A 13262-nucleotide genomic window follows, 5' to 3' on the forward strand; every position below is an offset into this window, starting at 1 on the left:
CCTGCGCCAACCGACGAAACGGGGTACGGCTGGAAATGAATAAACAAGAAAACCATGTCACGGTTTATGAATGGTGCAGCTGTGAATGTGTTGGCCGGGCAGACAAATTCCCAAACGACCACGGAAGCATCCTTGGTGACTTTTGAATTGGGGAAGAGGAGCTTAGCTGGCTAGCTAACGACAGATCTGGGCAGGCTAGTACATTCACACCGCCCCGAAAAAGCCGCGCGTCTCGCCTCACGCATTCTTCCTGGTGGCTGCACACGCCGGTATGTAAGTTCGTTTTTTTTTTACCCTCAAACATGTCTTCCTCTTTCTCCCTTCCCAACCTACACGATTCCCCTTTGTAATTGATTATTAGCCAGGGAGGGGATGGGAGCAAAGCAAAAGAAGCCAAGTGGGAGACAGCGAGGCGGGCATTTGGCAGGCTAGCGTCTGCAGCATCCTTTCACATTAGCATATGGCATAAACTCATGCTAAACGTTAGCACGAGCAACATGCTTGTGCTTCTCGTTAGCTTTCCAAAGACGTGGTGACTAGTCACTGCGGCACGACGCCCGTTTTCCTCCTTGATAGCCCTTATCAGTGTAAGCAAAGTCGTATTTTTCTCTTCGACGACTGCAAACATTTTCAAGTAGTAGAAGAAAACGCTGCCCTTTACGTCATTGACCAGCGATGAGCAGGGGAGGTTGTCGTCACCGGATTTCATCTCACTATTATTTGGAGCAATGCAAATTAAAGCACAAAGCTGATGATAGTTCACATTTGGGAGCGGTTTTAGGGTATAACAAAAAGTGCTTCCTGCTTTAAATTTTTCATTCGTTCTGCGCCCAAGCCAATGACAATTATATGAGGTGTGAGTTGTAGCCGACAGCATCTCCTTGCAAGCGCATTTAATTGTATTTTGTATCGTACTTTTGACCGTTTGTCCTGTTCAATAAACGGCTGCAAGAACATCTGCAACAATGATAGCTCTTGCACACACTTGAAGGAAACACAGTGCCTATATTGTCCAAAATTAAATAAATGTACATTTGCACCCTGTTCTAGCTCAGGGATGAGAATTTTCCGTGGATCTCCGTGTTTTTTTCCGTCGAAATTATTTTCGTGAATTGTGTAAATCCGTGTGTGTGTGTGAATATATATATATATATATATATATATATATATATATATATATATATAAATCGCGGGTTTTGTCACGAAACGATATCATATCGATACAAAGAACTACGATACGATATTTGCCGATATCTTAAAGCCTGCTGCGATTCACTCACGATATATCACGATATAGTGCTCTACGATCGATATATATATTTTTTAAAATAAAAAATATAGAACAATATCCTGATTTATAACAATTCATACGCAAAATCAACAAGGTACTGCAAACTCTTTATTTAGGAAATTACAAGAGTATTGTAGTATACAAAGTGCTTATTTTAACACTGAACTTTGATGTCGTGTTTTTTATTTAAATGTGCGGCGAGATTTGTGCTCCCTGAATATTTGATCATCGCATGGCAGGATTTACAAACTGCACGTGTCTTGTCCGTTGAGCCATCTTTTCTTTGGAATCCAAAGTGCTTCCAAACGAATGACTTGAAGCCTAAAGGAAAGCAAATCTCCTTGTCTTTTTGGACACTAGCCATAGCACCAGCCCAGGAGCCGCGTACTAGTTGTCGACTCCCCTTTCACGTGCCTGCTCTGCTCACAACACAACACGCCGCTCACTGCTCCCGGAAAGAGGAAGCAAGCAACAATGAACTGGATTTCGTGCGTGCGTGCGTGCGCACGCGTGGGTGCGTATTGGCCTGCCAATTCCCCTGACGTGAACCCCATAGATAATTTGTGGGGTATTGTGAAGAAAAAGCTGAAAAACACCAGACCCAACAATGCAAATGAGCTAAAGGCCGCTATTAAAGCATCCTGGGCATCCATAACACCTCAACAATGCCACAAGCTGATTGCCTCCATGCCACACCGCACTGATGTAGTAATCCGTGCAATAAGATTCCCAACCAAGTACTGAGTGCATTAATGGACATTTTCAAATGTCTGATTTTGTTTTGCAGTTATAAATCTTTTTTTTAACTTGGTATGAGGAAATATGTATATATGTGTGTATATAGATGTGCGTGCTGCTGTTTCACATTTGCCATTCTCATCCCTGTCTAGATGGCTGACATATTTGCCAGATAACATTCATGCCAGTATTTTGACCTACACACTGTTTAACGCATCTTTGGTAAAATCATTTGGTATGCAAAGTAAAAGCAAAATGCAGCTTTTCAAGCTAAGCGTTTTAAGCAGACGCCATCAGGTGACCACCGGATTTTAATCCCCTTCCTTGTCTTAACCCGCCCCAGGAATGTGACTGTATGGAAATGACACGTGAAAGTCTGAGCCCTCATACCCCCAACACACACACGACGCCTGGCACCACCGGCACGCCGGTCACCTTCTCTCACTCTCTCCGCGATGTGCTCTTGGCACGCAAGCGTGCTCAAATTTTCACTTCACGCCTCGTTGAGGTCTCGCCTTGTTGCAAATGCTAACAGGTCAACAAATACCTCAGGTCAAACGCAGCACCAAAAAAATGCCAAGAACTTGTGTCGCAAACTCTTGCTTACCAATTTCAACAATGTCTACTAAAGAGATTGCTGACACTAAATTGTGAGACATTTCAGTTGTCGTGTTTGCGTGCGGCTGCGAATTTGAATGATTGCCACACCACAACGTTTACCTCGTATCACTCTTGAGTGGAACTGCTTGTCAACTGCCATTATGTATGAGCAACAAGCTCGCTCGCTCACTCGCTCTCTTTCCCTCCCTGTCCCAGCCCCTCTCTCTAGTCCCCACCCACTCTTCTCTTGCCTCCAACTCTCCTGGCTGCGTTTCTACTCTGTGCTTATTGGAGGTGGTAGCCAGGAGTCCATCAGCATGGTCGCGGAGGAGGCGGATGCGACGTCGCGAGGCAGCGGCGGCGTACGCCTGAAGCAGGAGATCTCCCTGCTGCACGGTGTCTGCCTCATCGTGGGCAACATGATCGGCTCCGGCATCTTCGTGTCGCCCAAGGTGACGTAAGAGGAGCCGTGGGGGGCTCGCGATTGCGTCAGACTATGCTTGCGTTGCGAGCGGAAAGATTGCTAAGCTGATACTGCAACTTGTTCCTTTTGAGATGACAAGTTGGAGTCTAACAATTACACATTAACTTCACTGTTCAAACAAAAGGCAAATGCAGGTCAAGAGCACACAAAAAAAAGAAACCAACTGCAACCAATTTGCAACGTTTTAGTTTTAATACAAAAAAATCCAATGAATGCCTGTTATTTTGAGTCAACGTGTTTCTCCACCATCGCAGGGGGTGCTCCTGTACACCGGCTCCTTCGGCATGTCGCTGGTCATCTGGGCGGTCGGAGGGGTCTTCTCTGTTTTCGGCGCCTTGTGTTACGCCGAGCTGGGCACCACCATCCGCAAGTCAGGAGCCTCATATGCGTACATCTTGGAGGCCTTTGGGAGCTTCCCGGCATTTATCCGGTACGCTAACCTGTCAAACGGCCTCGGCGGCACACGCCTCCCGTCACTCATGCGTCCCGTCTGGTTTTTCTTCTTCTTCCTCGGCAGGCTGTGGACGTCACTGTTGATTGTGGAACCGGCATGCCAGGCGGTGATTGCCTTGACCTTCTCCGGTTACCTGGTGCAACCCTTTTTCACCACATGCTCCGCCCCCTATTACGCCGTGCGCCTCATCGCCGCCGCCATTATTTGTGAGTTTTGCAGCAGAGTCAAACTTCACTGGAAAATGTTTTCAAACCTCCGTCCTCTCATGTGTCAGTCTTTTAAAACTAAGATGAGACGTCATGAAAATCTCTCTTAAAACACGTCAGTAGTGAAAAAAAAGATTCTCTGCTTTATACAATTTGGAACCCCTAAAAATCTTCACGTTTTGACGAAATCCCCATTACAAAATTTTGCTAAATATTCAGGTTTTTTTTTTGTAAATAAATATTTGATTGAAAATTCAGATTTGTTTTTTACCTATGAAAGTTAAAATGCTTAAGGAAAAAAATCACAATTAGATTGTATTTCAAAATGGTTCAGCCTTAGACACAAGTTGCATTCCTTGTTCATAGTTTAGTGTAGCACTGCCACGCTTTACAAGTGTCCAGTCAAGGGCCAAGTAACATTCCCCCCCCCCCCCCACTCATCTGATCTCGTCTGGGTTGGAGTGTGTTAAGACCGAAGCGCTTGTTTGCTCAAAGCTGATAACACCTCCAACCGGGTGGGTCAGGCCTCGTTAAATGTACGTGGACCTTGCAAAATCAAGCCGGCCGACCCCCGTCGCTAACTCCAATGAGTCGAGCTTCCCCGATCTCAGCCGCGTTTGTCTGACCGCTCTCCGAGGAGGCTTTTGCACTTGCTAACCTCGGGAGTCAAATTTGTTGGCTCATTTTCACGGGGCACACGTTGCTGCCAACGTGACTTGTATGTCTAGTTTTATTCAAGCAGGCAGGTAGCTGCTATGTGCCTGACAAACGCACTGTGAAAGTTTCTTCACTTTTGCCCCAGTGACCTCCTTTGGCCTGATGCCTTCTGCCCACCCTCTTCCTCAGGCCTGTTGACGTGCGTGAACTGTTTGAAGGTGAAGTGGGGGGCCGTTCTTCAGGTCATCTCCACTGTGGCCAAAGTGCTGGCGCTCATTGTCATCATCATCGCCGGCTTTGTAAAGCTGAGCCAAGGTATGAGTTGTCGAGTGCGTTCGCTCAAGTCTACAATTGAGCGGCGACGTATCGCCTTCCTTCGCTCCATCTGCCTCCATCCGTCATCCGCCTGCCCTTGCTTTGCCGACAGGTTTCGATCAAAACTTTGCGGACTCGTTCCGAGGCTCCAAGCTGAACAGCGGCGACATGGCACTGGGACTCTACTCGGCGCTCTACTCCTACTCCGGCTGGGACACGCTCAACTTCATCACAGAGGAGATCAAGGACCCGGAGAGGTAGAAAGAAAAGCGAGTAAACCATGTCATGTCGCCCGCTCGTCCCCAAATCATTAGCGCTCGATTTTCTCCTGGCAGGAATCTCCCCTTGAGCATCGCCATTTCCATGCCCATCGTCACCGTCATCTACATCTTGACCAACGTGGCCTACTACGTGGTCATGGATGTCGACGAGGTGCTCGCCAGCGACGCCGTCGCCGTGGTCAGTACTTCCTACGCCGCTCGCGCAACTTTTTCCACAATCAAAGCGCAGCTTTTGAATCTTGTTCTCGGTCTGCATGTTGCCGGACGGCGCAGGTGTACCTAATATTGCAGCCGGTCCGCTCAACTTCCGATCAAAAAGTCTTCCGGGCGACTTAATTACTTTAGCGGCCCGGCCATGCGATTAGTGCGCTGTAATTGTTTGCACATGGCCATCTGCTGCCTTCCTTTTGACCGCAAATACAAATGGCGCCACCATTCTCTCCTCAGACATTTGCAGACGAGGTTCTGGGCTGGGCCCGCTGGCTGATCCCGCTGTCTGTGGCCATTTCCTGCTACGGCGGGCTCAACTCCTCCATCATCGCTGCCTCCAGGTCACAGTTTGATGAGCTCATTGATACACTTGTTTAGGACATTTCATTTGACTTTGTTTTTTTTTGTGAGACAAGGAGGTGCAGCAGCGCACATGGGCAGACAATATAACAATACTTACAGGGATGTTGTTCTTCCTCCGTGGAAAGAGACTTTTATCCTTACCGAGCAGTCTTGATTGGCTCATATATACAGCATCCGGGGTTGTCTTATACTGCCCCCAGGTGGCCAAGAGTTCAGACAGTCAAACGTTTTGACTAGGGGTGTAAATCGCGGGTTTTGTCACGATACGATATAATATCGATACAAAGAACTACGATACGATATTTGCCGATATCTTAAAGCCTGCTGCAATTCATTCACGATATATCGCGATATAGTGCTCTACGATCGATATTATTTTTTTTAATAAAAAATATAGAACAATATCCTGATTTATAACAATCCATACGCAAAATCAACAAGGTACTGCAAACTCTTTATTTAGGAAATTACAAGAGTATTGCAGTATACAAAGTGCTTATTTTAACACTGAACTTTGATGTCGTGTTTTTTCTTTAAATGTGCGGCAAGATTTGTGCTCCCTGAATATTTGAGAACCGCATGGCAGGATTTACAAACTGCACGTGTCTTGTCCGTTGAGCCATATTTTCTTTGGAATCCAAAGTGCTTCCAAACGAATGACTTGAAGCCTAAAGGGGAGCAAATTTCTTCGTCTTTTTGGACACTAGCCATAGCACCAGCCCAGGAGCCGCGTACTAGTTGTCGACTCCCCTTTCACATGCCTGCTCTGCTCACAACACAACAACGCCGGGCGCACTGCTCCCTGCTCCCGGAAAGAGGAAGCAAGCAACAATGAACTGGATTTCAAAATAAAGTCGCGTCTAATGTCCGAGGTCAAACACAGCGATATAAATCGATGTTTACGTTTAGCATCGATGCTAATAAATCATAGAGCATTATATCGATTAATCGATGTGTATCGATTAATCGATGTGTATCGATTAATCGATGTGTACCGATTAATCGATGTGTATCGATTAATCGATGTGTATCGATTAATCGGTGTGTATCGATTAATCGGTGTGTATCGATTAATCGGTGTGTATCGATTAATCGATGTGTATCGATGTATCGTTACACCCCTAGTTTTGACCGAATTGAACTCACAAATTCCAAAAGTCGAAAGATAAACTTTCTCAAGTGCCGTAACATTCATATCATTATTCTGTTAAAACAATAAAAAAAAGGGGGGGCTAAGATGCATAAATCAAGTCCAAACAATACAGTTTGTGTTTTGGTGCTTACATTTATTTTTCTGTGAAAATTATTAAGTGTAACATGGTGTTCTTCACCTCGACCTCGACTCGGGACGTTGTGAGTCGGTGGGGAGAATACTTCGAAGACCTCCTCAATTCCACCTACACGCCTTCCATTGTGAAAGTAGTGCCCTGGAGACTCTGAGGGGGACTCTCCAATCTCTGGGGTCGAAGTCACTGCGGTAGTTAAAAAAACTCCTCTGTGGTAAGGACCCGGGGGTGGATGAGATTCGCCCGGAGTTCTTAAAGGCTCTGGATGTTGTGGGGCTGTCATGGCCGACACGCCTGTACAACATTGCATGGACATCGGGGACGGTGCCTCTGGATTGGCAGACTGGGGTGGTGTTTCCCCTCTTTAAGAAGGGGGACCGGAGTGTGTGTTCCAATGACAGGGGAATCACACTTCTCAGCCTCCCTGGTAAGGTCTATTCAGGGGTGCTGGGGAGGAGGGTCCGTCGGGAGGTCGAACCTCGGATTCAGGAGGAGCAGTGTGGCTTTCGTCCTGGCTGTGGAACAGTGGACAGCTCTACACCCTCGGCAGGATCCTCGAGGGGGCATGGGAGTTCGCCCAACCAATCCCCATGTGTTTTGTGGACTTCGAGAAGGCGTTCGACAGTTTCCCTCGGGAGGTTCTGTGGAGGGTGCTTCGGGAGTACGGGGTGCCGAGCCAACTGATAAGAACAGTTCGGTCCCTATATCACCGATGCCAGAGTTTGGTCCGCATTTCCGGCAGTAAGTTGGATTTGTTTCCAGTGAGGGTTGGACTCCGCCAAGGCTGCCCTTTGTCACAGATTCTGTTCATAATTTTTATGGACAGAATTTCTAGCCGCAGCTGAGGCGTTTGGGGACCTTAGCATCGCGTCTCTGTTTTTGCAGACGACGTGGTACTGTTGGCTTCTTCAGGCCGTGATCTCCAGCTTTCACTGGAGCGGTTCGCAGCAGAGTGTGAAGCGGTCGGGGTGAGGGTCAGCACCTCCAAATCCGAGTCGATGGTCCTCGGTCGGAAAAGAGTGGAATGCTCTCTTCGGATCGGGGATGAGATCCTGCCCCAAGTGGAGGAGTTCAAGTATCTTGGGGTCTTGTTCACGAGTGAGGGCAGGATGGAGCGTGAGATCGACAGGCGGATCGGTGCAGCGTCGGCAGTAATGCGGACTCTGTTCCGGTCCGTCGTGGTAAAGAGAGAGCTGAGCCAAAAGACAAAGCTCTCGATTTACCGGTCGATCTATGCTCCTACCCTCACCTATGGTCACGAGCTATGGGTTGTGACCGAAAGAATGAGATCCAGGATACAAGCGGCCGAAATGAGTTTCCTCCGCAGGGTGTCCGGGCTCTCCCTTAGAGATAAGGTGAGAAGCTCGGTAATCCGGGAGAGACTCGGAGTAGAGCCGCTGCTCCTCCACGTCCAGAGGAGCCAGATGAGGTGGCTTGCGCATCTCATCAGGATGCCTCCTGGACGCCTCCCTGGGGAGGTGTTCCGGGCATGTCCCACCGGTAGGAGACCCCAGGGACGACCCAGGGCACGCTGGAGAGACTGTCTCTCAGCTGGCCTGGGAACGAACGCCTTGGGATCCCCCGGGATGAGCTGGATGAAGTGGCTGGGGAGAGGGAAGTTTGGGAGTCCCTCCTAAAGCTGCTGCACCCGCGACCCGACCACGGATAAGTGGAAGAAGATGGATGGATGGATGGATGGTGTTCTTCACTCGCTGTATATTATTTACTCAATTGAATAATTATTTATTAATTTTTTTCCTCAGGTTGTTTTTTGTGGGCTCCCGGGAAGGCCATCTCCCCAACGTTCTGTCCATGATCCACGTCGAGCGCTTCACCCCCATTCCCGCTCTGCTTTTTAACGTTAGTGTCACCTTCAAAACTAAGCGTGAGACCTCAAGTTCAGAACAGCATGCACATAATAACTTTTGAAGTGAGAAAATGGATCATTTTGAGCCTATTTCTTATGTTTGCAATTGGTGGAGTTTGTGTTCTTTTTTTTTTCTCCCCCAGGGAGTCATGTCTCTGGTGTATTTGTCGGTGCCTGACGTCTTTCGCCTGATCAACTACTTCAGCTTCAACTACTGGCTCTTCATTGGCCTGTCCATTGTCAGCCTCATCTACCTTCGCTTCAAGGCCCCTGACTTGCATCGACCCATCAAGGTCGGCGTTCCCTTTGCCCATTCCAATGCCCCCCCTCCCTGATTTAAATAGCCAACTCTTTCCCTGTGTTTCCCCCACAGCTGTCTTTGTTCTTCCCCATCGTGTACAGCCTGTGCAGCATCTTCTTGGTGGTGGTGCCACTGTACAGCGACACCATCAACTCACTGGTGGGCATCGGCGTGGCGCTGTCCGGCGTGCCCGTATACTTCCTCTGTCTCCACCTGCCGCGCAACTCCAGGCCTGCCTTCCTCAACAAAATCCTCCGTGAGAGATGCACTTATTTTGCCTATGGCCGTAGTTTCTGTCTATTTGTCTTTTTTGCATCGGCTGGCTCATACATGCTTAAAGTTACAGTGAGAAGCACCAAAGCATGCTTGTACTTGTTTTGTACTTTGTTAGTGTCCATCAGTGGCCGAATGTGCTTGTTTTCCCTTCCAGACATTCTGTCGTCTTGGACCCAAAAATTGTGCTACTGCTGCATGGCCTCGCCTGACATTGATCTGGACAACATCGACCCTGACAAGATGGAGTGAAAGAACGACAAAACGTACCGAAGGACCTCTGCTCAAGACAATCCCTTATTTTTTGGGTGATATTACTCTGAAGAAGACGATGAAAAAGAAAGTAGTACCGGCACACTTGAGACATATTGCCTCTACGTGGCCCGCCGCCATTTTGTGAAAAATGGCCGCAAGCCATCAAGTTGCACATTTTGCGTTATGGTCTTTTTTCCCCCTCCATGGGAGTTGGGATTTTTTAACTGGTTCACACCTCATATCGTTCCTGCCATTGAAGCCGCGAGCCGTAATGAATGTACCACTGGGAACAAGTTTGGTTTGTAGCGTCCCCTATTGATTGCCAAAAATTGTTACATCAGGTTTCATTTTAGATTGTACTGGCGTCACTTGATCACGTGGTTTGGATGAGTCTCCTGTACTGCTCAAATGGTGTCTCGGAACTTGCTTACTTTCTTCACATGAAGGTCCAAAATGGTGCACAAATACCGACGTAAAATCAAATCATGGCAGCAGTATTTTTTTCCATTTTAAAATTGTACAAAATTACAAAAATAGACTCGTAGCACTGCATCTTTGTTTTTTTAAAAAATCATACTTCATTATTTTGTGATTACTTTAATCCATGCAAAAAATTCAAATATTGTTGAAATAGTATCCCCCGTAATATTATGGTGTTGCACTTAACAAATCTTTATTTCTCAGAAAAAAAAAGAGATGATGCTGATTTATTTGGGGGAGGGGCGGCTTGTTGACATTGCACATTCTCAGCGTGCCATGGGAAGGGGACGGGTGCTCGAACGCATTGGCCTTTACGCGCTTCATGAATCATATCGTGTGCCTTACTGCCAAGTTTGTGCTTGTCTTAATATTTATCACAGTACGTTTTCGGATTGTCAAAGTTAGATAGTATGGGTGTAACGATACATCGATACACATCGATTAATCGATATAATGCTCAACGATTTATTGGCATCGACGCTAAAGGTAAACATCGATTTATATCGCCGTGTTTGACCTCGGACATTAGACGCAATTTTATTTTGAAATCCAGTTCATTGTTGCTTGCTTCCTCTTAACGGGAGCAGTGCGCCCGGCGTTGTTGTGTTGTGAGCAGAGCACGCACGTGAAAGGGGAGGCGACAACTAGTACGCGGCTCTTGGGCTGGTGCTATGGCTAGTGTCCGAAAAGACGAGGAAATTTGCTCCCCTTTAGGCTTCAAGTCATTCGTTTGGAAGCACGTTGGATTCCAAAGAAAAGATGGCTCAACGGACAAGACACGTGCAGTTTGTAAATCCTGCCATGCGGTGATCAAATATTCAGGGAGCACAAATCTCGCCGCACATTTAAAGAAAAAACACAACATCAAAGTTCAGTGTTAAAGTAAGCAATTTGTATACTACAATACTCTTGTAATTTCCTAAATAAAGAATTTGCAGTACCTTGTTGATTTTGCGTATGAATTGTTATAAATCAGGATATTGTTCTATATTTTTTATTAAAAAAAAAAAAATCGATCGTAGAGCACTATCGCGATATATCGTGAATGAATCGCAGCAGGCTTTAAGATATCGGCAAATATCGTATCGTAGTTCTTTATATCGATATTATATCGCATCGTGACAAAAACCGCGATTTACACCCCTATTAGATAGGTGTGCAAAATTCCTTCAATTTCAAAGGTTGGCTACTTTCCATGGGAACTGACGGAATTTTATAGGACTAAATTTACCAAGTTGAAGGTTGGCTCTCAATAAGGAACTTCAAAACAAAATTATATGTACCGTAATTTTCGGACTATAAGTCGCGGTTTTTTTCATAGTTTGGGTGGGGTGGGGCGACTTATACTCAGGAGCGACTTATATACATATATATTAGGGGTGTAAATCGCGGGTTTTGTCACGATACGATATATCGATATAAAGAACTACGATACGATATTTGCCGATATCTTAAAGCCTGCTGCGATTCATTCACGATATATCGCGATATAGTGCTCTACGATCGTTTTTTTTTTTTTTTTTTAAATAAAAGATATAGAACAATATCCTGATTTATAACAATTCATACGCAAAATCAACATGGTACTGCAAACTCTTTATTTAGGAAATTACAAGGGTATTGTAGTATACAAATTGCTTACTTTAACACTGAACTTTGATGTCGTGTTTTTTCTTTAAATGTGCGGCTCCCTGAATATTTGATCACCACATGGCAGGATTTACAAACTGCACGTGTCTTGTCCGTTGAGCCATCTTTTCTTTGGAATCCAAAGTGCTTCCAAACGAATGACTTGAAGCCTAAAGGGGAGGTGATTTCCTCGTCTTTTTGGACACTAGCCATAGCACCAGCCCAGGAGCCGCGTACTAGTTGTCTCCTCCCCTTTCACGTGCGTGCTCTGCTCACAACACAACGCCGGGTGCACTGCTCCCGGAAAGAAAAAGCAAGCAACAATGAACTGGATTTCAAAATAAAGTCGCGTCTAATGTCCGAGGTCAAACACGGCGATATAAATCGATGTTTACCTTTAGCATCGATGCCAATAAATCGTAGAGCATTATATCGATTAATCGATGTGTATCGATGTATCTTTACACCCCTAATATATATGTTTTTTTTTTTTTTTCACTTTTTTGGGCATTTTATGGCTAGTGCGACTTATACTCCGGTGCGACTTATAGTCCGAAAATTACGGTAAATGTTCTGCATTGGAATTCAGTATTTTCAAAATTCAGCAGGAACTTGGATTGGAAATTCAACTGGGAATTTTGAAAAATGTAATTGGATTTTCCCCCCACCCTTTTTGCAACCCTAGTTATGTCGTTTAATGTTGTTTAAGTGCCACTAGCCAGCAGAAGCACACAAAATAAGATCATGAAATATCACATGTAGCTGTTGGCTTGTGTAATTATCCTGGGTGAGTAAGATTGGTATGGAAATATATCCGCCATATATAATATTTTGTTCCTCTTCCAAGAGCTGAATTTACAATTCGAGAGTTTTAATTTTCTTGTACATCTAATGTATTTCCTTGTTGACACCAAACATGCGTTTGTACAGTCGGGGTTGTGTGTGCCAAATGTTTTTATTAAGAACAAACCGACCGCGTGTGCTGTTTTTTTTTATAGCTATACCAGCTCAGTGGTAGAGTGTCCGTCCTGTGACTGGAAGGTTGAGGGTTCAAACCCTGGCCGGGTCATACCAAAGACTATAAAAATGGGACCCATGGCCTCCCTGCTTGGCACTCAGCATAAAGGGTTGGAATTGGGGGGGTTAGATCACCAAATGATTCCCGAGCGCAGCGCCGCTGTTGCTCACTGCTCCCCTCTCCCCCAGGGGATAGATCAAAATCACACAGGGATGGGTTAAATGCAGAGGACAAATTTCACCACACCCAGATGTGTGTGTGACGATCATTGGGACTTTAACTTTAACTATAAATGTGAATAAAGTTGCGTTCTTTTTTGGAACGATGACGTCTGTGCTCATGCCCTTTTTTGCCTCTCTGATTTTAGTACATTTTAGTATTACACTTGTACATTTGATTTTATTTACCCACGGGTGGAATCCCCCACATTGTCCCAGATGTATAATGTACTGAACCCCCCCTTAAGGATTCTGATGCATGGTGGGTGGGGGTGGGGGCATCATATTACACAAAAGCTTCCTTGTGATTGGTTCCCGAGCAGGCAAGTTACACAC

General features: G+C 45.9%; 1 protein-coding gene across 3 annotated transcripts; it reads left to right on the forward strand.

Moving 5' to 3' along the window:
* Positions 1 to 14: 14 nt before the first annotated feature.
* Positions 15 to 10302, forward strand: si:dkeyp-120h9.1 (Y+L amino acid transporter 2-like). Of its 3 annotated transcripts, none has more exons than XM_061267727.1 (12): positions 15 to 273; positions 2846 to 3081; positions 3368 to 3543; positions 3631 to 3773; positions 4620 to 4745; positions 4858 to 5002; positions 5081 to 5204; positions 5474 to 5577; positions 8649 to 8745; positions 8896 to 9045; positions 9126 to 9309; positions 9484 to 10302. In XM_061267727.1, exons 2-12 carry the CDS (start codon positions 2947 to 2949, stop codon positions 9576 to 9578), a joined length of 1479 nt encoding a protein of 492 aa, XP_061123711.1. In that variant the 5' UTR covers positions 15 to 273; positions 2846 to 2946; the 3' UTR covers positions 9579 to 10302. The 3 variants fall into 3 exon arrangements, with proteins under 3 accessions (XP_061123711.1, XP_061123710.1, XP_061123709.1); XM_061267726.1 differs by having other exon boundaries at positions 15 to 269; XM_061267725.1 differs by lacking the exon at positions 15 to 273 and adding an exon at positions 1751 to 1805.
* Positions 10303 to 13262: the final 2960 nt, after the last annotated feature.

Source organism: Syngnathus typhle, linkage group LG20 (genome assembly GCF_033458585.1).
Source record: "Syngnathus typhle isolate RoL2023-S1 ecotype Sweden linkage group LG20, RoL_Styp_1.0, whole genome shotgun sequence".
In the NCBI taxonomy this organism is placed as follows: Eukaryota; Metazoa; Chordata; class Actinopteri; order Syngnathiformes; family Syngnathidae; genus Syngnathus; species Syngnathus typhle.

Bases quoted from the DNA above. Each gene is read 5' to 3' on its own strand.
- si:dkeyp-120h9.1 (XM_061267725.1), top strand. From the start codon at position 1,766: ATGAACTGGATTTCGTGCGTGCGTGCGTGCGCACGCGTGG. The intron at 5,578-8,648 runs GTCACAGTTTGA...TTTTTTCCTCAG, and splicing joins TCCATCATCGCTGCCTCCAG to GTTGTTTTTTGTGGGCTCCC. The intron at 9,046-9,125 runs GTCGGCGTTCCC...TTTCCCCCACAG, and splicing joins ACTTGCATCGACCCATCAAG to CTGTCTTTGTTCTTCCCCAT.